The following is a 27,234-nucleotide window of genomic DNA, read 5'->3' on the forward strand; positions in this document are numbered from 1 at the left end:
TTGTGCCCCCTTTTAGTAGTACGAGTGTTTCATCATTTTGAATGTGGAATTCTTAAAACACCTTTATGGGACAGCACTATTGTCCTAATTTTACAAATAACTACTTTGTCTTGATTCCCTAGGTGGCTTGCTCAAGGTTACACAAGAATCCTCTGGTGGAACAGGGACTTATATCCAAAAGTTTGATGTTTAAGGCTTGAAAGCTGATTTCTAGATTACCCTCTCATAACAGAAATGGAATACCTACACCTTTATTGTAATTCTGCTGAAATTTATTCAATTGTAAGTATTTATACTATCATTTTGATCAATGATTTTAATTCTGTTTACTGCTGCTCTTTCTTTTTAGGCATGTACTGGTATTGAAAATATTGATGAAGCTATAACGTTGCTTGAACAAAATAACTGGGATTTAGTGGTAAGTATTTTAAGAAAACAACTTCATAGATCAACTCCATGTAGCAGTGATGTGCCATCTTTCTGAGACAGCTGTTACCTTTATTTCAAGTTTGGGTGTGTGTTTTATGGTGAGACAAGCAAGTTCTGTTTGGATTCTCGCTGGTCTGTTAGAGCCTCATTGCCTGGTTAACATGATACTGAGCTGTACATACCTGATTGTCTTCGTGCCTTTTTTATTTGTTTCTTTTGCTTTAAATCAATGTTTCCTACTGTGTTTAGTTTCCTTTTTGGTTAATTGCATTAATAATTTTGTAAGTAGTGTAATTAAGAGTAGCATTTTTAAAAGACATCTTGTGTATACACAGAAGATTTTTGAGAGTTTAGTTGCCTGTGGAAGATAGAGAAGGTAAACCAACTATTTCAATCTTTCATAGGTTTTTGGTTTAAACATAATTGCTATTCTATTGTTAGTTGTTATGCAGAATTGAGTTGAATTTTTCGTTGTTGTTGTTTGCACTGATGCAGTATTGCTGCTGCTTATTTTCTTCGTACTTTTTTTGGGGGGGTTCTTATTAGTAGGCTTGAATATCAAGGGTTAAAATGTCACCAACATCTTTCCTGTTACTTCAGTGAGTGTTACTGTGTTTTTTCTTTTGTACATTTGGTTTTACCTTAAAACAAAGCCAAACTTGAGTGAAGTGTAAGAAACTCCTTTCTTGGTTTAGATTTTTTATTAGGAATTAATCTGAATTAATTTTTCAGTTTTGAAATGAAGAATCAGCTTCCTATTTTTTAACTTTTAAAGATTAGCCATGCCCATTAGAAGTCTTCACGTCTATTCCTCTATATGGGATAATTTAAGAAAATTTAAAATGCCTTTAATTTATCTTTGACTTTAAACTAAATTAATTTGACTTAAATTTCCCAGACTTGTCTGTGTTTTACAGTGTTCAAGTCATGTTTGTCGCTGTTTGAAGTGATATGAGAAACTCTTTCATGAATGTTTGGTTGCCAGGGTTTGTTGAAGTGCTTAAAATCAAATTGATCATGAGAGTGCTGCAGAGGAATTTATATGGAATAACAGCGTATAAATAGCTTGGTGGGATCATGAAGTCTAATCTTGCCAGTAATTAGCTTCCCACTGCTGTGTATGACTCTGCCTTTGTGGTCGTCTGCTGCATATGGAGCAGCTTAGGGTTTTTTCAGTATCAGAACACTGTAGCCTAATTACTGGGCTTATTATGGGCTGAGCGATGAAATGTTACAGATGTTTTGTAAGATACAGAGGCTCAACATAGGCATTATAGTGGTCTCTTCAGACCTTCATCTCTATGAAACTGGTCTGCAATAAATGGATCCAGCAACTCTTAAGCCTGCCAGGATTGCTGATACGTTATTTCCTGAGTGTCATTTCTTTGAGGTCTATTAACTTACAGTAATTTTTAGCATCTGTGGAAGCAAAAGTTAGGAATTTTTGTCTGTTGTAACATCGGCTGGTTTCTTAGCTTGCCCATTTAAACGACAACATTCTGTTTTGATACTTGAAAGTAAAAATGACAGTATAAGTGTAACTTTGTGTAAAGACAACAGTATGAAAAATCCCACCTCTGTCTCTTTTGAAATGTTTCTGATGATGGTACTTATTTAAAGGAAGTGACCCATTAATGCCAGCATCTCTTGTATCGTGTACTTCTTGGCACTATGCAATATGGACCTTTGCATAGATGAGGTTGTTACATAGGTAGTCCTTTGCTCTCCTGGTGTCAGATGCTTGTATCTGCTCTTAAAAATTGGTCTCCTGTACCTTTCACAGGTTTAATGAAAAACTCAAATCCTTCATATAGAGCATGACTTTGTATTCTGTTCTGGTAATCAGAACAGGATTTTTGAATCAAAACCAGGATTCACTGTGCTTAATTTTCTACTTTTTCCCAGTCTGACTGTTTCTGTTGTTACTCCTGTTCGCTGGTATAGCATTATTTAGATTTCATTTTTTTTCCAATAGACATTGTAATGTAGGTACTGCTTAATATTACTTTAAGAAGAAAGTAAATGTCATCAAAATAAAGATATCAAAAATATCATCACATCAAATTGAAGTGAATATGGCTATTCAATATTCACTTCACTATACACATGTTTATAAACTGTGTATAGTGATTATTTAAAAAATTTTTTTTTTAATTTTCAAAATATATTCTTAAGAAAACCTATGTACCTTCTTGCTATACTTGGCTTTGTTATTCTGTATTCTGGTAGAGGCACAAATCGTGGTATGACCTCAGTAAAACCAGCAGTTGAGTGCACCTGGAGATGTGATGAGTTGCAGTTCTTGTACACAACTTCCAAGAGGCAGCTGAGAAAGAGTTCTTCTGTACCTTGGAAAGAGAAAATTGTATATTTTGAACATCTGTTTTTTATAAAGCTTCAACTGTCAACTATAGTATTTTGTTGTTTTTTTTTCTTTTGAGTGGATAACTTAGAAGATGAGGATTTTTTGCATCTCACTGTGTAAAACCTCTTAAAAATAGTTATTTTTCTGACAGGATTTTTTAATATAAGTACTGATTTTGTTTATATATTTATATTTTCTTCTATGTAATGTTGTCTTTTGGAAAGAAAGAAGTAAAAAATGAAATTAAACTGAGGAAAATGAGCTAAGGCTTTACAGTTTTTCTTTTTCATTTCTCTTGATGGTGCCAGTTTAGATGGGATTCCTAGGCAGAAAATTGGGCCACTGGCTCTTGAAAGTTATCAGCAATCTGTTATTTGTATCTTTTATTGCTTTCTAACTATTAACTTAGTTCTTTTGTTATAATATATAGTAGATCTCAGTACAAGTTGGTAAAAACTAATACACTAACGATGCCTTTTGTCCCTTTTTTTTTAACTGGTTTGCCCTGCAAAAGCTTTGATGTGGTATCTTTCTGTAAGTTGTTTTTGATTGATTTGAATTAGTCTGCCTCCGGAAACTAAATGATAAATTTAAGTTTGACACGGGGCCATTTCTTTTCCTTAAATCTGGGACAGTGTTGTCATCTGTTCAGCAGCACTCTTGTAACCTTCCTGGATTTCAGTGGCTGGAGAACCAGGACTACACATTCTGGTGATGGTGTTGATCACACTGGCCCCTTTTGTCTGATCTTGTTGACCTGCTGTTTTCTTTACTTCAGAGTTGCTGAATATTGCACGCATTTGACAGCACTCACTTATGGGACTGATGAGAAGTTCATGGTGTGCTCCTCTCATTAGGCCTAGATCTGAGGGTTTGTCACTGTTAGGGACACAGGCTTGTCTGTGTGTTAATAACCTTCTTGTGGCCAAATGTACAGTCACAGCTGCCTGCGGGAACCAGAGGTTTGTAACCCCTTTTTTTTTTTTTTTTTAAAGAATCTTTTAACGTTTTATCTTAGATAAGTGTCTTCTTCTGGATCTTTTTGTCCTATTGAATATGGTCTTGTCAGCTTAGTTTATGCTTGCTGTTACTGCACTGAGTAGCCTGGACAGCATTCAGAATCCTGCTGCCAGCAGAGGCAGTATTTATATGGCTTTCCACATAGCTGTATGCACATTCTTCTATTAAAAAAAAAAAACAAACAACAAAACCAAACACCACCACTAATACATGTGGAGGAAATAAAGATTCTTTACTTGCAGAATGCAGAATAAGAGAGCTGCTTTGTCACCTCAGTATTATGCTTCAAGGAAGGAGGATTACCTCTGCCAGCAGCAAGGTAGCCGTGTCTTTGTGGTCCTACCAAATCCCAAATGCTTTCTTCTGAGACTTTTAATAACAGCAGTACTTGATTCCTTGAGTTGATGGAGGAAAATGTTCGATATATTGTCACATGACTTCGATGGGAACACAGATTGTGATTGATCCTGTTGTGTCTTTGCTTCAGTCTTGGTCCACTGCCTGCAAGGGGTCTGTTAGACATCAGAAAGTGGTCAGCAGAGCAACTAGAGTTTAAAATAAAATGGAGTCTAACTCAATAAAAATGTCATCTAAACGTTCAGACACATGCAAGTGAGGAAACAAACGTACTAAAGGGGCAATAAAAGTAGAAAATGTCTAACTTGTGTGTCCTCATGTTCTGAATGTTTTAAATAAAACTATCATTTTATTACATAGGTTGGTCCCTTAGAATTTTTTGTTTCCTAAAAGCTTAGGTGGTCTTTGGATTGTTTTCTTGTTTGGATGTCCCTTTGCTCTTTTAAAAGAGATTGAGAAATGCTGCTTGGATCATGTTAGCACTGCCATTGTGATTTTTATAAGGACAGCCATGAAAGCTGTAATCAAAGCTGTAGCTGCTCATATTGTGTAAGTATCCAAGAATCTTGAGTTTCACAGTGCCCCCCCTGTAACAAAAGAAGCTGAGAAGGGGCCAGCTTCTGGCTTGTTTGTAGAGAAAGACTTGAAAACCAAAATTTTTTGTAGGCTGTAGACTGCTATGCCAAAACTTTGTTAGATTCTCATGGATCTTGCCTGAGACTATTCAGGTACAAAAAAAAAACCTCTGAAAATGCACTTACACCAACAAATAATAGATAAATTGGGACTAGACCCAGAGGGACGTTCGGTTTCTTCCGTTTATTTCTGTCTTTTTTCCTTTTTGGTCCTAAGGCAGGTGAATGTGTAAGAAATACAAACTCTTCTTCCCCCACCCCTGGGCACTTTACTGTGTCGCCTTACCAGGGCAAAGCCTTGTTTGAGAAGGATTATTTGGGAATTTGGTGGAAACTGTTTTAATTCCTTTAAATTGCTCCTCTGCTGAGACATTGTGCTTAATTCATGGCAGAAGTCTCAAAAGCCTTCAGGGCTTGGGCAACCTTGAGCTGTCATGGTGGAAAACCAGTGCTGTGCAGTGTCATTTGTGCCACTGCTAAAATTTTAACATTATAAAATTGTTTAGTAGGTGACGAACTGTATTTAGGTCTCGTTTTGGTCTACCACATTTAAATGGATGGAGGCCAAGGGATGTGCAGTTTACAACAGAAGCTGTGAATCGGGATGAAATATGTGAGTTAGTTTGTCCTTCAGTTTGAAGGCTGTTGTTTGAGAGGATGGACAAACTGATAGCTCTCAAGGAGAGCATCTTTCACCCCTTCACAGTATTAGCAGATGTAATGGTTAACTTGCAATATAGTACATAGTTTCCTACACACTGAGGGGATTATGTTAATTTAAAATAGTTTATTTTGTTTCATAACTACTTTAATTTTTCTAATAGAAAAAGCCTGCTTTATTCACTGGAGGATAATAAAAGGATTGTGGTTATGTGTTTTATGGCTGTATTTTGTAGCCGTGTTCCTGTAATGATGTATATGAAATTTTAATACCTGGCCAGAAAGACAGCAGAGGAGATTTTTAGCTGAAACCTTGCTGTCAACATTGTAAAGTACACTGTCTCTCTCCTTTCCAAAACCAGATGGAATTTAGTTAGAAATAAGCTCCTTTACTTAAGTTATTCTTGCATAGTGATCAAACAAGCAATGGGAGTAATAAACGTAGATTTCTGTTCATGGAAAAAGACTATAGTTTCTTGCAATAGGGAGTGTTGTGTTCTGAGAATAACCAAAAAGCAGCACCTGAGATTGCAGTACTGCTCGATAGTATTTTTGTAGCTATTTGTAGGCATTACCTGCCTTGCATTTTAGAAATACTTATTTTCAGAGGCTGGTACGTCTGTATTGGCAATTTCTGTGAAAGTTGCTTAGCATTAATTTGTCCTGAAACACTTAAATTTAAGAGCAAACTTCTGCACTATTAGTAGTGAAGTGGCTGCTAATGAGGTATCTGCAAGTAGTTTGTAGTATGTTATTCTGACTAGTTTAACTGAAAATTGCATACATCTTATAAAACTGTGTTTGACAAGTGATTAGTCTGTCATGGAGTCATGCTGGGAATGTATGAGTAGGAGAAAAAGGAAGTAAATTATTTAATTAAAGCAGCAGCATCTGAGCTAGTGCTGACTATTTCGCAAGTAAACCATAATTGTGAAAGATTTTACCACAGAAACCAGGAGACATCTAGACCCATCAGGCTGTCAAAGCAGAGTATTTTTAAAATTAATTTACTTACAATACTGTTGAATATCTTCACAGTTCTGTCCTAATTTTATTTAAATAAGCTCTCCTTAGCTGGTCCTGGAAGACCTGGGTGGCTGCAGTACCAGCGGTATTGCGTAGGCTTTCAGAGGTGTAAGGGGAAATACAGTGAGACAAGTTGAAGGTTACGTACGTTGGGGATGAACTTTCTGGTTTCCAAACTCTTAAGTGAAATCTTGCATAATTATTCTTTTATTAGTGATTAGGCCAGCTGCTGACTATGCTAGGCCAATTTGAAAACTGTTGTATAAGATGCTTCATGTTATTACACCTTTTTAGTAAACCTATGCACTTTAATTAAAATTTAAGTTAAATTTACTAAATTGTAAATTTGAATGACTCTCTCTAAGGATAGAGGTAGAAATATGAATACATAGGTATTTTTTCAAGCATAGCCTTTGTTTTATCTGACTCTCCTGCTGCCTGGCTTAGTGTTTTAAAGAGTAACAAAATATGTTTGACATCAAGCATAAGCATTCCTTTCTGTTAAGTGAGAAGGTGAAGCAGTACTGGTGTAAAAAGTTGTGGTGTTATTGACTAGGGCCAAGATAACTAGATCTGTGTCAGAGAGTAGCAGACACAGCGTGGTCTACTCTTCTCCCTTTCTCTGTGAATGAGTTTTGAGTGGATACTTCAGAATGTAAGATTTGCCTTTATTCCTGAACCTGCTGAAATAGAGTTTCAGCTTGGATAGATACCAATCCATAAGCTTCTCATAAAGCTGTTCATGTTAATTATTTTCAGCACACTAGGAAAATACATAGAGTTATGAATTTATTATTGCGATTGCACTTTGTGGAATTACGCAGTGACAATATAAAGTTCAATAACTGTGCAAAATGTGGGGTTTTTTTCCCCGGGATTATAGAAGTATGTCTAACTGTTGAAAGGCTTTTTAGTGCATTTTGGCAAGTTGTAGGAACTACAGGAAAGTGTTTGCTGAAGCCACCAAAGAAGTAGGGAGAAACGAGAAACCGCATCTAGAGTGCTAATTGTAAACTATTTCAATGCGTGCTCGCTTGCTGATGAAGTGAGTCATCTGTGTGAATAGATTCATGTGGCGTTTTTTGGTGAAATGTTAATTTTTTGCTTCATTAGCAACCCTATTGTTTTGCAGCTTTTCATGAAGTATAGTTGTTTTAAAGAAAGCAAGCTGAAATAAAGCAGAATGCATAGAAGACATTTCATTGTAGTTCAATTACAGCTTTTGGTTAAATTTTAACCACGATGTGGACAAATGTTGGCATTCTGTAAAAACTTCGTGGGTGTAACTTCACGTCTAGCACTTGGAAATACTTTGAGACTTGCAAAGCTGGGGAAACGCCAGCAAGTATATCACAAGCTACAGGAAAAAGCTGACTCATTTCTTTGCCTTGAAATGCCTGCCAAAGATAACAAAGGTAGAGGATGCTTCTGCTACTGCTGGGGCATAATTAGTAATTTTAAAATTGAAGTATTACTGCTTTCATTAAAAAATCCAAACCGAATAATATTTTTTTATAACCTAAATCATAGCAGTCATTACTTGCTAGTGTAATGGTTTCGAAGTAGCTGTGTATGTAGGAAGGTGATAGTGTATCTTGTTTGTAAAATGCATCTGGTCTAAAATAATTTATATTTCTGCAGATAGTTTTGTGGAATTCCTTGTTTAGAAAAACAGATCGTGGACTTGGCTGTGACAGGCAAGATGTGATGGTAGCACGAAGCCACAAGAAGCCATGTTTCTCTGCTTGGGAATCTCATAAAACCATCTCCATGTCTTTGGGAGAAAGAAGTAATTGTAGGAAAGCTGAATTCAGTGAACTCTTATTTTACTAATCTAGATTGACTGCCTCATTTAATTAATACTTGCAGTATGTTTTTGTCAGCACCAGTTAGTAAAACTTCTGCTGTTTATTCCCACATTTTCCACTTTTATTGTTGTAAACTGATCACAAGGAAAGTCTCTTACGTACTTTTCAGTTTCCTAAAATCACCATGTCAGCAGGTCAGAACAAATGTTTTTAGCACATCTACATCTGACATTACCCGTTATTATCAGTCCTGTTGAAAACACAAGCCCAAATTAGTATTTGCCAAAAAGACAGTTATTAGGGAAGCATTATTTCAAAACGTTGACTGTGATTACTGAAATATGTGATATAGCAGAACCCTGCAAGTGCGCTTCAGTGTAAGAAATACTTGTGTGCTCAAAAGGAACTAATAAATCTTTGCGCTTCTCCTGTTTTGCTTTACTGTTGTATCTAACAGTGTGTACCTTTGTCACACAGATTTATAGTTTGGAAGCAGTTGAAAATTCACTTTCGCTTTCTGGGCCCTCTCATGCTGTTTTGCCTCACTAACGCTTTCCTTTATCCCTTGTCAGTTAATTATTTGTTTTTCCCTCTCTGGATAACACTTGTTCAGTTTTGGTTCTCATTCTGTGTGTGTGTTTTGTTTTGGTTTTTTTTTAATGTGCCCCATTGTACAAAGCATGTAGAGGTTTATTATCTATTTATTTTGTTTGAATAACAAATGAAATAATGAATTTTAAATCCATTTTTAAGTTATCATGTGAAAGCAACAAAATTAGAGTTAAGACTATTGTATTTCAGGGGGAATGTCACATTTAGCCAAAATTAAGAGTAGAATTAATAGCAATGGAATTATAATTGTAAACAGAGTAGTATAAATGACCCTTTTGGTGCTGTGGAAATCTATCATAAAATACAAAAGTTAAGAAGGAATTTTTCTGGTGTGTTTTAGATTGCTTAGTGGTGGACTTTTGGTATATTTCATTACACTTTTAGCTTTTAATAAGCATTTAATTTGTTTAAAGTCAATAACTCCTGAGTGACCCTCATGCAGGATGGATTGACAGCACTCAGGCATACTGGCTGATGTTTTCAAAATGTAACAGTTGCCATATTTCTATTAACAGTTATAATTTCATTTATTCTACAGAACTCGAAAACACAGTACATTTGTCTTGCGTGTCTCTCTCCCTCTGTAGTGAGGCTCTCTATGTAGGTTTTGGTGTAATCAGACCAATTACACAATCGCTTGTGTAATCAGACTGAGAAATAAATCTAAGATTAAATGCTGAAAGTGTCTGACAAATACTAAAATAGGTTTCTAGTTGTTTCGTAGTAGGAAACAACTAAACAACATTTTTTTTGGTTATATTTCAAAATATAGTCTAAAAGCTGCTGTCACCCCTTCCTCTCTAAGGTGGTGACCTGTCTTGACTTCTGCTAATGTAGAGAGCAGCATGGGGTGAACTTTCTGAGTTTGTGATTTGAGAGAAATTGTTTTTATATCAAGGAGATGTTAAATGTATAGTGGGGAGAAAAGGCAAAATGAGCAGGAAAGACACACAATGTGGAACTGCGGTGTTTTTAACTTAGTAGACATTTTAAACCAAAAGCAAAATCTATGAATTGTAGCATTTGAGGAAGAATATAGTTTTTTGAAAGTCATAATAGATGAATCTTTTCATCAAAGAAAGCTCTTAGTTTCATACAAGTAATTAAGGTTATGATGTTATTACATTAAGTGGAATACAACTGCTAATTATATTTTTTTGAAATCTGTATGTGTCAGACCTACAAAATATTGGGGGATTGGAAGAAAATGCCCCATGAGCAGGTTGCTCCATTATATTTCCTGTGACCTTCTGAAGCAGTTGACACTGTTTGGTTGGACATCTTTGGGTTTTGGATTACATCATCTGCTATGGCAGTTCCTAGTGCCCTGTGTCTGTGTCTCATCCATGTGTTGTGTTTGTTTAATGTAAACCGTCTCAATTTTTAGCTAAACAGATGTAAAGCGCTATGTGGGCTTTATTAAGTAGCCTGAGATGGCCTTACTTGCTGAATTCAGTCAAACCTAAATAAGGCTTTTAAAATTCTGTGTAAGATGATTCATACATAAACTTGTACTGGTTGCATTAAGCTGATGTGGTTATTTATCTCAATGAAACTCATGTAAATACTGTGCACAAGTGAAAGCTGTGTCTTTTTAGCCTCTTCTTCTGGAAGGGTTGTTCTTCCAGCATCGTGCTGCTTGAACTCGCTTTCTTCTCTTGATCGGAGATGTGTTTTCTAATGCCCTGTTTTGGAAAGTTGATCTTGTTAAGCTTTCACTCATACAAAATGGTCAGGTTGTTTCTTGAGGAGAATCAGTAATTCCCGTGTATCAGACCGGAGCCTGACTGCTCCCGTTTTCATTGGGATAGAGGTTTGAGCGTGGGAGGTTTTAAAGGATCTGTGTCTGGGGTAGGGTCTGTATCTGTCAGTCCAAACGGTTGTGTGGTGTGGAGACTGGGAAGGAGAGGAAACCAGAGGTGGCCATGGAGGAGCATCTCTCACCTCACCCATTGCAAAGCCTTTAGCTGTGCTTTTGTCCAGGCCTGCTTTAAACTCTTCAGATAATTCATCTAAACATCACTTTTAAATTCTGGAATTAAAACCTCCCATCTGTAGTTCATGAGGAGGAAGAAATTCCTCCCCTTGTTTAAATATACAATCACTATATGTAGACCTCTGCTTTTAAATAATATGATTGGCAAATCCAGTCAGCTGATAACCACCCAGTATTTTAAACTCAGGAGTTTAGGTTTTGTGCTATGTAAAGTAGCACATTCATAGTTATTCATAGGACGCTTGTTCCCCTGGGATGAGAGTCACTGTACGGTGTGCTTAATTGCTTTTAAGTGGTTAATACCATAATTTTGTTTTGAGAGAAGTCATCAACATTGTTGCTTCCTCAGGTTATTAAGAAATGGTGGTTCTTGTTTTTCTCTCTAACACTGTTTTGTACTCGTAAAAGGTAGTCACATTTAGTCAGAACTGACTAATCTGTTGAAGTTAATATTCCCCTGAGGAAAACCTTTACATTTCACAGTCTGCTTCACAGTGTTCTTTAGTTACTTAAATAATTTCAGTCTGTAGATTACTACAGAGTTTCTGGGTTGCCCAAACTACTAATGAATTACTACTAATTAATGGTAACCTTTTATAAACCCTATTGCTTTATTGTTTCCTGTGTTTGCAAGGAAACATATTATCTCCAAAAAGTTACAGTCGAGTTTCTATATGGGTAGCACTGAGATGCACCTAAGATTCTTGGCTTTGGGAAAAAAAAAATCTTATAAAACCCCTCTTTTTTTTTTCTCCTAAAGTGAGCTTTACCCTTTCAATAGTGCTAGCATTAGAACAGGTAAATACCTGTTGGAGCTGTGGCACCCAGTGTCCAGCGGTGGCACCCATGGATATATACAGTGTACACAAGCAGGGAGTGCTGCTTCCCTGGTGTCGCTCTTAGCAGCAGGTTATTGGGAGCTGAAGACATTTTCTGAGCCAGATGTAGTATCTTTATATTTAATAATCCATTAATAGATTCACTGCACCTGTTATTAAAACAGTTTCAAGGGTAATAGATCTCTTTAATTACTGTATATTATTCACACAGGCTGTTTTTGATGATCAAATCATCCCTGTTTGGAAAGACAAAAGAAATTAATATCTTTGAATGTTTACTTAACCATGGAGACCTGATCCTCTCTCCAAGGGGGCTGACACTGGGGAAGAACAGCCTGGAACAGATCTTGCCTTAATAACTTGTTCTGTGGTTTGGGTTTTTTTTCCTTTTCTTATAGTCACAACCTTACTCTATGAAATTCTAAAGCAGATGGTTGTTCCTTTTTCTTATTTTCTTTGCAGGGTCTACTTATAGATGTCTTGTAAGAACATGGGTATTTAATATTTATGCAATGCCTACATGTGCACTGCTACCATTTGCTGTCTGCGTAATTTTAGTCTTCCATCTTGCTTAACAGTGTCCAGACTCTTTATTTTTACTATGTGGTGTAACAGAGGTCTTTCCATTAAAAAAGTACATAATACTCTTGGTGTTTTTTCTTACTGCCATGCCCCTTAAATGTCATCAAGTTTACAAAACTGTGGACGTGAATGAGTGAGTTACTCAGTTTTAAAGAAAATAGCTTGGAGCCTTTATCATTTTTAACCCCTCTAACTAGGCTTAGAAGAAGTTTGAGCTGATTTAATCCTCTGAGACTGAGACCTGAGCTTTGACAGAAAAAGTGAGGAAATGCCATGCTGTGCTGTATTTCTTCATAGCTGAAGCAATTTCTTTTTCTCAAAGTAAAGAGAATTCTGTTGTACCAGCAGGTTATTATTAGTGTTGGTCCTGTGGTACTGAAACCTGTATTTATTCTCTCTATCCTTCAGATGCAAAATAGAGGATATTTTTGTCTTTCAACCAACTAACCCATTGACTGACAGGAATGAAATGTATGTTGCTGAAGAGTATGGTGAGGGAAAGCCAATCCAGAAAAGCCTAAACAAACCAAAACCTCCCACTTTTTCCTTGAAGTTTATTAGAGGAACATGATCAAGAGCTATGTATGACTGCAAAAACCACAATGATGATAAACGAGACATGTTGTTAAAAAGAAACCACTGATTATTGCCATGCATGGTGAATACACTGATTTAAAAAATGATCTGGTAGGAAGCTTTGTTTTCACTGTAGTGTGATACAGCCTCATGGGTACTTGCTGTAGCTGACAGATACCTATGACTCTTCCTTCTGCTTGTTTGGCTATTGTTCATGCAACGTTTGTCTCTAAATATGTGATAACTTTTATTACAATTTCATAATTACTTAGCTGAGTGCAGCAGTAATACTTCCTGATTCATTGTAACCTTAACTATTAATGGACATTGTAAAAAATAATGTTCATATATTCAGAGAAAAGAAAAAGTTGCACTTAAATCTTGATTTAATCTTTTTTTTGGTGTTTATTAAGCACTCACTTAAGCTGTAAATTTGTAGAAATGATGTTGATAGATGATGACTGTCCATAGTTCAGTTGCATGTTCAGTATATGACTTTGTCCTCCTGGAGTACCAGGGAATCTATGAACTTCTTAACATCAGTGTTCTCCTCTTCATCAGGGACCAGACACTCATTCAGCAGGTATACAGGTCAGGTATATGTGACGTAGGAAAATGGGTATTAGTGATATTAGAAGTTGTGATAGTAGAAATGCATGAATTGCTGGTGGAACAGCAGAAAATGGAGATTAGTGTGTTGCTACAAGCTCTCTTTAATTTCACTGTTAAGCCTGACCAACATGTACCTGTGAACACAGTAGTGTTTACAAATATTGAAACACAATTTGTACTTGGAAGTCTGATTTTTTTCTCTCTTTAGGCTGTTGGCTTTTTGTTTGTTTGTGTTACTTCTCATTCCCTGTCAAATTCTCCCTTATGTGGAAAGGCTGAGGGAGCTGGGTCTCTTTAGTTTGCAGAAGAGGAGACTGAGGGGAGACCTCATTCATGTTTATAAATATTTAAAGGGTGAGTGTCACGAGGATGGAGCCAGGCTCTTCTCGGTGACAAACAATGATAGGACAAGGGGTAACGGACACAAACTGGAACACAGGAGGTTCCACTTCAATTGGAGAAGAAACTTCTTCTCAGTGAGGGTGACAGAGCCCTGGCCCAGGCTGCCCAGAGAGGTTGTGGAGTCTCCTTCTCTGCAGACATTCAAAACCCGCCTGGACGCCTTCCTGTGCAACCTCATCTGGGTGTTCCTGCTCCGGCAGGGGGATTGGACTGGATGAGCTTTGGAGGTCCCTTCCAATCCCGAACGTTCTGGGATTCTGTGAAATTCCCTCTTGTGCTAGTCCACCTTCTCTGCCCATTGCTGGGTTAGGATTAAAAGTCTGAAGTTTGGGAAGTTAGGTAAGGTACTTCTTTCTGCAGCATAGAATGGAGCAATGCTGTAACAGGCGGAGAAGACAGTTTTTTCAGAAGTGGAGTTTTGAACTTGCAACTGGGGTATGTTGTGGCTATTCTAAATGTAATCCATTTTAATATGAGATAAATTTCATTAGGCTATTTTTATAGGTAATAACTCTGTAATTTCAAATAAGACCAAATTTGAATGCAGCTTGCCAGGTGCGTACTTATACACCTGTAAGTAATATTTTGCTTATTCTGGTGATCTGCACAGCATGGGGTGATATTTAACCACATAAACCTTACTTAAAAAATACTTCCTTTTCTACCTGAAGATTGTTTGAATTTTTGGGTATTAATTTCTGTGGTTCCCTGGCACATGAGGGCTTCTGAAGAGACTGGATGGTATTTGCGTGTGTAGAAGCAGGTTGTCTGGAAGGTGTAGGTGTGATCGTGGTGTGTGTGCTGTTGAGTAGCTGTTAGCATCGACTTCAGCAATTTGTGAACGTGTCAGGCTTGCAGCATGCAGTGTATGTGCAGCTGTGCAATACTTCTGGGAAACATTAGATTTTCTGTGTACGTGCTGTCTGACTGCCTTGTCTGTGCACAGTTAGCTTAATGTGTCTGGAAGCAGTGTGTTCACTATATGTATGTACCAAGTATACAAAGAGTTAGATGTACTGAGCGTGGGCCATGCAGTTTATTCCCATGCGTTTCACCTGGGAAATCCATCACACACATCTAGGAGTCTGAGCTTCAATTCAATATCCATTTTTCACTTAGATATGGTTTTTGTCTTAGGCAGGTACTTTAATGACAGTATTGTTTACCAAGAGTATTCACTGAATGGAGAACATTTTATAGCATATTTCAAAGCAAGCTAGTCACTCTTTAAACATATTATAGAAGTTCTGATTTATTTTTGTTTCCCTGTATGCTTGACTCAGAATTTGTTGTCTCTTTTCAGGCAGCTATAAATGGTGTCATACCACAAGAAAATGGCATTCTACAAAGGTAAGCACAGACAACTGGAGTACTACACACAAGGAATGATGCTGGGTAATGTTACGTTTTTGTTCCCGAATCTTAAGAGGATTAAGTAATTCTCCTTGTAAAGCAGTTTCTGGACCCGCAGGCTCAATTTCTGACAAAGCTGATTTAACATTTAGTTTTTAAATTAAAAGTAGTTTATTTTTAATTAATTTGTTGTTGGGTCATTCTGTGCAGGGACGTCTCTTTACTAAGCCTGGATTTTGGGATGCTTTCTTGCATGTCAGGACTTGGAATTTTTTGTTGTTTGTTTTTATTTGTTTTTCCAAAGATCTAAAAATTCGCAAGGCAAATTCACAGAAGTTTCTGGCTAAGTATTTTCTTTTTCCCTATGGATTTTTAAAGGTATTGATATTCCATGCTTCCCTGTCCCTTGCCAAAAATGTTTGTGTTTTTGTCAGTTTTGTTTTTTTGTTTTTTAAACGCAATTTCAGGCAGTGTGTTAGATAAAGTAAGGTTGTTCTCTTCTAGAAGTAGCTTTACTGATTTTCTTTCAGCATCTGAATTAAATTTTGGCTACTGATGCCTGGATGTCTTGAAGTCACTGAAGCATGAGCTCTTAAGTGCTGATGAGGCAATTGAAAATGGTAGAACAGGAATTGAGCTACTTGAGAGAGACAATAAAATAGTGTTTAAAATATTGTTTAGAAAAATATTCAATGTACTATTTAAAAAAGTTTAGTTTAATGATGAAAAAAGATAAATAATGTAGGTAAAGTGATGTTTTAGCATATCTGTCTATCCTTAATAAGGCTATCATTAAATAGAGCAGGGTTTTGATTCAGGATAAAACCTTATTTGCTCAGGAAAGTTACTACATGTTTGTTTAGTGTAAGGCCTACCTAGCCCATCTGAGATCAGGTTTCTGTTGTTTTGAGCACTTTCTGTGCCTGTGTTAGTAAGTCCTGACCTCAAAGCATTTATACGTGAAATACCAGAATGTTTGGAACATTGTTAAGCCTTGGACACCATTTTCCACAGCATTCTCCTGGAGAAACTGGCTGTTCTCTTCACTGGGTAAAACACGGGCTGGATGACCAGGCCCAGATAAGGCCTGTGGTGAATGGAGTTAAACCCAGCTCGTGGCCGGTCACAAGTGGTGTTCCCCAGGGCTCAGTACTGGGGCCAGTTCTGTTTTATACCTTTGTCTATGATCTGGACAAGGGGATTGAGTGTGCCCTCACTAAGTCTGTAGATGACACCAAGGAGTGTTGATCTGCTGAGGGTAGGAAGGCCCTATAGAAGGGCAGTGAGGAGCAGCTGAGGGAATTGGCGTTGTTTAGCCTGGAGAAAAGGAGGGTGAGGGGAGTCCTTATTGCTCTCTACAACTACCTGAAAGCAGATTGTAGCAAGGTGGGTGTTGGTCTTTCTCCCCAGTAACAAGTGATAGCTGGAGAGGAAATGACCTCAAGCTGCTCCACAGGAGGTTTAGATAGGATATTAGGAAAAAAATTTTCACCAAAAGGGTTGTCAAGCATTGGAACTGGCTGCCTAGGGTAGTGGTGGAGTCCTGATCCCTGGAGAGATTTAAAAGATGTGTAGATGTGGTACTTAGGGACGTGGTCTAGTGGTGGACTTTGCAGTGCTGGGTTAACGGTCGGACTGGATGATCTTAAAGGTCTTTTCCAACCTAAACAATTCCATGATTCCGTGAACCATTTGGTCAGGAGGAGGGAGCTTGGGAGTAGTTATGTCTGACTTGGATAACATGCTGGTCCAGTGTGCACTTACGGCTTTCTTCAATGCTGATTTATTAGTTTTTAGAAATGATTAGACAGTCAATTGTGTCTCAGATTTTTTTTTCTTTTTCTTTTTCTTTTTTTTTTTTCCAATGGAAGTAGTTTAAAAGGAGACCTAGAAGCCTTAGGAGTCTGGTTTCCAGTGGTTTTCAGATAAGGCTTTTTATGTTTCATTAGAGATTGCCAGTCAGATATGTAGGATGCCTTTTCTGGTGGAATCAAATAGAGTTAATACAACTGGACTTGGATTTAGTTAATCTATTGAAGGAAAAAATAAATTTTGTTTTATAATTCAATTGTATTATTTAATACATAAACAAATAAAAAATCCAGTCCTGAGAATCAGGGTATTCATTGCTTCTTAGGTCTGTTAACAAAATGTCTATAGTACTTAATTCATAGTAGGACATCAGATTTAAAACAAGAACATATCTCTTGAATTATACATTTTTAAATCCTGAAAATAAGACTTCCCTGTATTATTTAGACCTCTGAAATGGGTCTTCTAGTGTGGGTCTTTGTAGCTGGGAATTCATCCTTCTGAGCCCATAGATACGAGAAGGGAAGGAGCCCTTTGTTTTACAGGAGCATAACAGGTTTTTCTTTTTCAAGTGTGGAAAGAGCAACAATGGGAGTGGCAGTAGCTGTGTATAGCTTCTGCACTTCCGTGACACGCATGCCATCCACATTTATGCTTTTTTTAAGTTCAGGCCTCCTCTAGATGACAGATTTGATGTGCTATAAGAAGCATTTCCATTGAGAGTTCTGGTGGTATCTTCAAGAAGGGCAGAGTGCGTTTTTCAGATCGGTTCTGTTTCAGACTGGAAATGAGACAACTTACATCTCAGCGCTTCCTAAATCTTTCTTTGCTCGGCTTCCGTTCTTTCAGTGCATACACTGTATGAGCTTGCATCCTCTGCTGTGATATCCTGTCACTGCTCAAGACAGATAATCTTCCTGGTAAGGACATTTACAAGGCAAAGCTCTAGGCTCGCCCTATGTAGCCTTTTGCCTTCCAAATTTAGTTTCTGAACATCACAGGTTTTTGTCAGCCTGGAGTAATGTTCCTTAAATTTCAGGTTTTGTTGCCTTTGTTTCTAATCCCAATTACATGCTTTCTGTGGAGAGGCTCACTGAGGATGAAGTGCTTCTGGGTAGTGAGGGTTTCCAGTTTATTCTGACTTGTAATGCTGTATATGTCCTTGAGCCAGGTATGGAGACATCCTTATCTGAAAGGAGGCCTGAAGGATTTTGAACTTAAAGACAAGCTAGAATTCAGCATTGCTTTCCTGTTGTACTTCTAGGTATTTTTTGCAATATATATACCTTATTATCTTAATTTATTTACCTTAAGTACAGAACTATTTTCATATTGGACTTGTTTTCCACTAATCTGTTATTGGAAAATACTGATACACGTGCAGTATTTTAAGCTTTATTTCTTAATCTCATGTCCATATGATACTAGCCCAATGATGTAGAAAGATGGTCGTTGCCATGGTGCCAATTTTTATACGGTCACAGCACTCCTGGAACAAGAAATAATCCTTCTTCTCAAGATAATTCTGATATTAGTTACATAGTAAACTCTAGACTGAAATAATGTCTTAAATTCTTGTTTGTCATTTAATCTCTTATCCTATAGCAATTCTGAGTCACTTAAGTGTTAATATTATGAAAGTTATTTTCTAATTATTAAAAAAACATTATTTTCAGAAATTACAGTGTAGTTTATTCAAGAGGTATGTGCTGCGGACCACAGTAAGTGAATAATGCTGTTCATTTTGCTTTGCTAACTTTAATTTAAACACATCAAGCTGTTCCGTTTAAATCTTCTTATCTGCATGTCTTTCAGTGAGTATGGTGGAGAGACTTTACATGGACCAGCGTATGGCCCCACAAGTCATTCTACAGCAGCTTCCTCAACTCCTTCCTCATCCTCAGCGTTTCGCCATGTAGTGCCGTCTAGACAAATAGTGGAAAGACAACCTCGAATGCTGGACTTCAGGGTTGAATACAGAGACAGAAATGTGGATGTAGTACTTGAAGACAGCTCCGCAGTTGGTAAGGATTTGTAAAAATTAAATTAAAACTGTTGTGGTAAAATTGTTAAAACTGAAACAAACAGAAAATACCCGACCCCAGAAATCCAAATCCTAAAAAAAGAAAGCAAAGCAAAATCGCTCGAAGAAGAAGAAAAAAAAAAAAAACCTCCAGAAAATGCAGCTGTCACAGCTACTGTTTTCAAATCTCTTTGCAGCCTTCAAAAAAGCAAAAATTTCACTAATCCATTGTATAGGTTAGTGATCTATTGAATATTTATTTTGAAATCTAGTTTTCTTATGAACTTGCTTCAGATTTAAAATCGAGATTGCTGATTGAGTTGAGGCATGAAAATATAGTATGGGGTAGGATTAGTGTAGATGGAATCTAATAAACGGATGATCTTGTTATTGCCTTTTCAAATCTGTATGGCATCTCCTTCTGCGTAGGATTGCTGACAAGATTTAGAGGAATTCTTTCCAGTGCTAAGAGCATTGTTGCGTTCTTCTTTTTTGAATTTTTATTTGACTTGTTTTTGCAAATTAAGGTTTCTTTTGTAAGTTTTATTGTCTTCATCGTAAAACCGATGCATTCTGTAACAGTGTGTTAGAAATACACTATTGTTAGCATTGCAGAGCATGTTATTGTTCACATTCCCCGAACTTTGAGTTAATTTACTTTTGCTAAGGATGAAGAGGTGGGGCTTTATGTTTGTTTGGGGTTTTTGTTTGTGTTTTTTTTAAATATAATTTTTTTAAGTGAAGACTCTCTACAGATCAAAATAAGGAACTTAATGAAGAAATAGTTGATCAAAACAATTTTCCATGCTGCAGCCTTATGCCTGTGATGAAATTTTGTAATGGAAACTTTTGATCCTTATTTGCCACCTTTGCATTCGATTTGGTAATGGCTAGTGCCACCTCGTGGTGCTTAGTTCGAATTCCTGTTTTCCACTGCACTGATTTGCATCCATACAAAGCAGATATAAACGTCTGAGCAAATAAGAATTTTACAGCCATAGTATTTTATTTTTTTTCTTATTAACTTCTTTCAGGTATAAATGATTAATCTGTAGGGCAGAAGTAGTCACTGTAGAACTTTTATCTCTATCTTGGCCTGTGGAGATTGAGGGCCGCCTTGTGTTTAAAGTCCTGAGAGAAGTGAGCGAGGCAAATAGTAGAACTTCAACTGTGTACTTCAGGGAAGAAGATTTTTTGCTTTTTCAGGGATCTGCTTGGCAGGATCCCATGAGAGACTGCCCTGAGGGCAAAGGGGCCCAAAAGCTGGTTAATCTTCGAGGACTGCCTCTTCAAAGCACAAGAACTGTTCCTTCCGACATGCAGAAAGAGGAGCAAGCATGGCAGAAGGCCAGCACAGAAGAACAAAGAATTTCTGACGAAGCTAAACACAAAGAGAAAGTGCCCAGAAGGTGGAAGGTAGTGATGTGCTACCCTGGAGGAATACAGAGATGTTGCCAGAATATGCAGGTTTGGAATTAGGAAGGCCAAAGCTCGGTGGAGCTGAAACCACTGAGGGATTAGAAGGGCTTCTGTAAGTACATCAGCATGAAAAGAAAGGCTAAGGAAAATGTAAGGTTAGTGTTCAATGGTGACTGCTGAGCTTGGTCTATGGGAAGATTATGGAATCTTTCTGGAAGCTTCTTTCTGAACACAGGATAGAAAAGAAGATGATTTGGAACAGCCTGCTTGCATTTGCTAAGGGCGAATTGTGCCTAATCAACATTATTTGCCTTTGTTTTGATGACTGGCTCTGTGGACAAAGGAAGAACAGTGGATGTCCCTTGGATTTTAGTGAGACTACTCTGCAGTAGGATTCTTATAGTCATATTGTTAAGATAAGGACTGGATGAGTGGTCTGATAAAGTAGGTAGATAACTGCCTGGGCTGCTGGGCTCAAACTATGACTGGTGAACCGTTACTAGTTTAAGGACGTCCCTCAGGGGTTGATCCTAGGAACAGTGTTGCTTAATGTCTTTATTTTAAAACCTAGTTGTTAAGGTTAATGCTTTTGCCAAGTTCACAAAGAGTACCAGATCAGAGAAAGTGGCTGATATTCTTGAGCGCGAGGCTGCTATTTAGAGGGCCTTGGACATCCTGGAGAAATGGGCTGACAGGAGCCTCATGAAGCTCAAACAAAGCAAAGTTGAAGTCCTGCATCTCTGGTAGGATAACTCCATGTTATCCCATCTGATAACTGGCTGAAGTCTGACAGGCTAGAAAGCAACTTTATAAAAAAACCAAACCAAAACAAACACCTACGGGTGCATCAGCAGTGCACCCTTGCAGTGAAGAAAGCCAGCGGCATCCTAGGCTGTGTTAGCAAGAGTGTAGCCAAAGAATCTGGGGAAATAATTTTTCCTGTCTATTCAGCACTTGCGAGACTACATCTGGAGCGCTGCACCCAATTTTGAGGTCCCCAGTGCAGGAAAGATGTTGGCATTCTGCAGTGAGTCCAGCAGAGGCTGGCAAGAGAGTCAGGGGAATTGGAGCACATGGCAGCATAGAAGGAGAGGCACAGACAACTGGATTTGTGCAGCCTGAGGAAGAGAAAGAAAAAGGTAGAGACCTTACCTCTGTCTAGGACTGCCTGCTGGGAGGACACAGAGAAGATGGAGCCAGACTCTTCTGTGAGGTGCATGATAATAAGATGAGAGGCAATGGACACAATTTGCAACATCAAAAATTCCCATTAGATATAAGGATTTTTTTTTCCTCAGTTGTGAGAGTGGTAAAGTACTGAAACAGTCTTGTCAGAGAAGCTGTCAAACCTCCATCCTTAGAGGTGTTCGAGAGTCAGCTGGACAAATCCTTGACTGAACTGATTTAATTAGACCTTTGAGCTGGCTAGCTGACCTCCTTTCCAGCCTGAAGTATTTTATGACTGTAATAACTACAGGGAGAGGAGAGCATAGAAATGGGCAAAACATGGAAAAAGCTGGCAGAGCAGTTAAATTATATGAACATTCCAGTTCTGTAGGTCAAGACTATTGGAAATGGAATTAGGTATCAAAAATACGCACCTACTTTATTGCTGGCGAAGTCCATTGCTCCAGGTAGCATGCATCTGCAAGTGTGTGTGCCTAGCATAAGCAGTGTAGAACTATTCAAATATATGTACAGATCATCACATCCTCATGTGATTCTCCAGTTGTTCATGGTTTATATGACTTTTAAATTTTTTTTTTAGCTTCATTTGTACTTTACTGTTTGAAGTGTATGTTACAAGGCTAACTAGGTTAAAAATGTTTTTCATAGTGAATTTTCTTTGCTCTCATTTTTTAACTGTAGCTCAATACTGTTTGAAATAAATAAGCAGTAAGTGTGTATATTTTTACATATTTTCTTTTTCTCTTTAGGAGATATCAAACACATTCTAGAAAATGAACTTCAGATCCCTGCATCTAAAATGCTGTTAAAAGGGTGGAAGACTGGAGATGTAGATGATAGCGTAAGTTTTCAGCTGTGTTTTCAGTTAATTGAATTCGGAGTTTCAAACTGAGCGTTTGTGGGTGGGGATTACAGTACAAGAACTGTGAGTTTGAAACAGTGTTAGATGTCTCGGGTGGCATTCTAGGAACTCTTAAACTAAAACATTGTTAAAAAAGAAGTTAATCAATGTTGTTTTTATGTATAATGTGGCCCACCTACAGTAAGGATGTTATAAACTTAACAGTAAGTATATCTCAAAACAAAATATTTTTTGGTTTTGTAAATAAGTATCAATGAGTAAAAGAAATAAATTAATATGTAAAAATTGGTGAATGTTTTATATTTGTAATTATTTTTCTCCCCTCAGACTGTTTTAAAAACTCTACACTTGCCAAAAAATAATAGTCTTTATGTTCTAACACTTGACCTGCCTCCTCCTTCTTCAAGTCATTCTGGGTAAGTCTTTTGGCCATAAATTCTACTTTTATGATTTGGTTTTGTATGGTTTTTATGAAGCCACATGTGTCCTTGCAGGAATCTGCAATCAGTAAATTCAAAGAGTTCTCACTGCTATAGCAAGTGTTGGGGTGAACTACCTCAGCACCTCATTGTTGAAAAGAAGATTAAGCTTTTTAAAACCTTGGTGTGGTCCATGAACCACTTACATACATGCAGAATATACACCTCCCAGATGTGATGACTTTAGCAGAAATCTTGTCCCTGTGGAAATGAGAGCTGGCCTTTTGTAAGTTACTGCATTATGTTGGTTCATTTAATGTAAACTTATACAGATCATTGCCAGCAGATCAGAATTTTCTTTCTGAAATGTTTGTTACGTTATTTTATCTTCTTGAACTTGTATGTAGATAGGCTGAAAAGTCAATTTCCTCTAACTGCACAGGATATCTTTTACTGCTGATTTGAATACTCAAAGTTAACGGTGAGTGTTCATATGTCAGTGGATATTGCTAAGGTTTGAAAATTAAATGTTCTTTTATGGTAAATGGAATCTTTGCTTTTATAAAGAAATTTGCAATTACTTTTATTAGTTTGGCTTGTTTTCTATCCTGCCCTTCCCTTTCCCAAAAGCAGACCTGTACACAGGAAAATATTAATTTTATTAGTAGACGCTAGAGGGTGCCCAGTCATTGAGCCTGGGAGAGCAGTGCTGCTCCGGCCGCAAGCCAGCGGAGAGGGCTGCATTCGGAATTGGTCAGACTGCATGGTTGTTCGACTGGAGTGCCTTCAAGGTGTCTGGAGAGGGAGTTGGTTTTCTGCTATTGTGGTTGATAGGAGAATATTCTACAAATGCAGTCATATTAGTGATGAAGGAAATTCTTTGACAACCATTGGAAATAAATAGCTGGTTTCCTAGCGACTAAAAGGACTTCGTATATTGTTAAAGGTACTTGTGCACATAACTGTGTAGTCTGTGGAGAAAATAAGGATGCTGATATGAGTTATAAAAGTAGTAGTAATAAAAGAAACATTAAGAGAGGGAATAGTCGCATGGGAACAGAGGGAGCAGGGTGGTGGTGAGCTGTATGTGCAAGGCGTGTGCTCTGTATGTGCAAACAGAAGCTGTGGTTGTGTGTGAGGACAGTAAGCCCTTGCACTTAAGCAGCTAATTGAAGGAGAGTGGAAATACTGTGGAAAGACACTGTAGATACTAATTGGTTGGTTTTTTAAAAATCCATTTCCAATTTAAAAGTTTTCAAGCCAGGTATCACTATATATTGTAATTTGAATGTCTTTCACTCTGGAAAAAAAACCTGGGGTCTCAAAAACATGGTTTATTGCAACTGAAATAAACTGCATAACAACAAACTTTAAAACAGTTCTTAGGTTTTTTTTATTGGATGAATGGTTTGGAAGAACTTTTCTTGCTAGTAAAATCAAAGTAGCTGTTACCTTTACAGTTTGCACTTGTTTCATAGTGGAGATTAGTTCTGGATATTTTAAAGATAAAGTTGGTACTTTTGGGATAGCAAATGGTGATTAATTAGTGGCTACTTAAACGAGGATAATTTGAAGGCTAGATCATCTTCCTGAAGTCATAAATTCTAGATGAAAGGGGAGGCTTGCCTCCAATTAAAGCGTCAATGCAGATCAAAACACATCTAATTGAAGCAATGTACCAAACCCAGTTACACTGTTTACTGCCTACTGTTAGGTCAGTTATTATTCAGATTAGTTTGTTACCCACAATTTTTAAAAGCGTCATGCTCACATCTATTATTAATGGATGCTAGGGAACTTTGCCTCTTACTTTGTGAGTTCATATGTTGTTTTCTTCAAATGCTTTCTGTTTTGAACTAGAGACAAATACTTGTGATTTTAATATCTCCAGAAATTGATATTTGAAATAACTGAGATTTCAGTACATGATATTTTATGTATATGCCCTCCTTAAAAGGAGCTATACGGTCACAGCTCTATAAACTCCAGTCTGTGCTTGTTCTTGACACTGAGGGACAGCAGTGTCTGAAATGTCATTTTCCAATGTATTGGTACATGGGCATTGAAGTTTATTGTGACAGACTGAATGGGCTTAACCCAGAACTGATTTAAACTAGCATCTCAATGTAATGGCAAAGTGATCCTGCAGTTTAAATAAGCAAAAATCTCCTAGGATATCTTCATTCATCAGTGGCATATCTAAAGCTTTTATATGTAATAGAAACCCGGTGAGTTACTACGGCATGCTAGTAAATTGAGGTGTAAAGATTAAATTTAAATGTCAAATACCACCTGTAGGGTTACATGACCTACTTTCACTTTCAGCTGGCAAAGCAATACTTATCCACACACGATATCCAGAACAATAACGACGTGTCCTGTGAGCTGTGGATGTAATAAAACCTGATTTCTAATGAATTCCTGCCTCATCCCTGCGGCTGCAGTAACTCAGCCCTCTCCCTCCATGCTTCCTGTGATCTCACCTGTCTCCAACACAGCCTCCAGTTCTTCCCATGTCTTTTGTACCATCTATAAGATTTTTTCTTTCCTCTACATAGTCGGCCTGCCCTGCCTCTCATCTCCAGCTGGTAGTCAGGTAATATCAAAGGAAAGGGGAAATTGCATGCCACTGGCCAGAGATCAGCTGGATGGAGTATAAAATGCTATGCTTATAATGTGACCTTTTACTAAGGTGGGTAATAATTTGGGTCCCTTTCGTCCATCCAGTTGTTGATTTACACCCAATCTTTGAGGCCTCTGTAACGCTGACAGACTTACTGAAACTAGTGAATGTATTCAAAAGTTACCAAACAAGACAGGTGGATGGAGAAGAACGTGATTTCCTTTGGAAAGCAGTCTTAAAAGGAAAGGTGACAAAGAATGTCCTTCATTTAACTGTCCAAGGGGAGAGATCCTTGCACCAGCTTTGTCAAATTAGATTCTTTGCTTCCTCAGAGTGCAAATGCTTCCCTTTGTTGCCTCTTGAAAGCCAGCAATACCCAGTTCAGGAAAAGGATTTTGGATAATGCAAGAGGGGAACATCAAAAGCACAGGCATGTGAGTCTGGCCATGGAGCTGTGTCATCTGGATCATCTCTCCTTTCTGTCTTGCATGTTCTGGAGGATGCTTTTTATCAATTTTTAATTTGGCTGTTGTGTTAGTGGATATAATAATGTATTTTATATTTATACTTTGCTGAATATCTGAAAGTCTTAGATACTTTGTTATACCTCATGAATCATTGGAAAGTTCAAAACAGGTTAAAAGCTATTTTACCAGGTGCATACCTTGGAGATTATTATGAATAAAGTATTTTCACTAAGTGATTTTAACTTATTTGAGAAGTGCAGTCATCTGTGTGGATAGGAAAAAACCCCACAGCTCACATCTTTTGAGCAATGGGTACATATATTGCTGAAAGCCTGTGTTTTAGATTGTTGCAGAGCAGTGGTGATCGTGGCGTAGTGTCTTGTATGCTATCAACTGTAGCAGAGTGTTAATTAAGAACGGTGTAACCTGCAACTCCAATTATTAGTATTGTCTGTTTAGCTGGACAGGAGCAGTGCCTTGCTTTAGTTACTTTGAAAGCTTCACTAAGAACAGTAAGATTAATGTTTTATTTTCACATCTGCTCATGAGACATTTTAAAAATCCTGAAGTTTAAAATGCAATAGAATGTAAACAAGAGGGCTTCAGCTCATTTACATGTTAGCCAGATTTGCTAACTGATTGCTGTTTGAACCTAATCTACCACCTCCTGCTGCATTAGCTACAACAAACATTACATTTACATACTGATTTCTTATTTTGTTTTAATGTAAATAATCTGTAATTACAGTAAATTTGGACTTCTGTTGACATGAGCTTGTATAAATCTGTAAGTTTAAAATGGAAATGTTAATTACCTTGTGTCATACCTTTTTATATAAAATTCAGAGATTTTGGGGAAAATCTCCACGTGACTGAGAGAAACACTGCCTAATGGGAAATGCTAAATGTATTTCATAAAAACTTACACAACTGAACTGATAAGGAACATTTGCTGGGCATTGATTACGGATATACTTTTGGTTTCAAAGCTTAATATATTACTAAAATGCCAAAGAAAAATGCTATTAAAAGCAAAGTATTAGATGAACAAATCAAAGCATTAAGGCAGTCACTTAACAATAGATACAACCAATCTATTTTATACATTGTGTTATATACGAATAGAAAAAACAGTAAAACTGAAAGCTT

General features: G+C 37.4%; 1 protein-coding gene across 1 annotated transcript in view; it reads left to right on the top strand.

The window, feature by feature from the left end:
* Window positions 1-349: 349 nt before the first annotated feature.
* Window positions 350-27,234, top strand: part of FAF1 (Fas (TNFRSF6) associated factor 1) — a gene marked incomplete at its 5' end in the record, with an annotated part of 148,045 nt that continues 121,160 nt past the window's right edge. The window contains 5 exons of the mRNA XM_010180871.1: window positions 350-418; window positions 15,223-15,269; window positions 18,900-19,108; window positions 22,464-22,555; window positions 22,904-22,992. Coding sequence (XP_010179173.1) covers window positions 350-418; window positions 15,223-15,269; window positions 18,900-19,108; window positions 22,464-22,555; window positions 22,904-22,992 — 506 coding nt within the window. The remainder of the gene's footprint in view (window positions 419-15,222; window positions 15,270-18,899; window positions 19,109-22,463; window positions 22,556-22,903; window positions 22,993-27,234) is intronic.

The sequence above is a fragment of the Mesitornis unicolor genome, unplaced genomic scaffold (assembly GCF_000695765.1).
Source record: "Mesitornis unicolor isolate BGI_N332 unplaced genomic scaffold, ASM69576v1 scaffold6953, whole genome shotgun sequence".
Classification (NCBI taxonomy): domain Eukaryota; kingdom Metazoa; phylum Chordata; class Aves; order Mesitornithiformes; family Mesitornithidae; genus Mesitornis; species Mesitornis unicolor.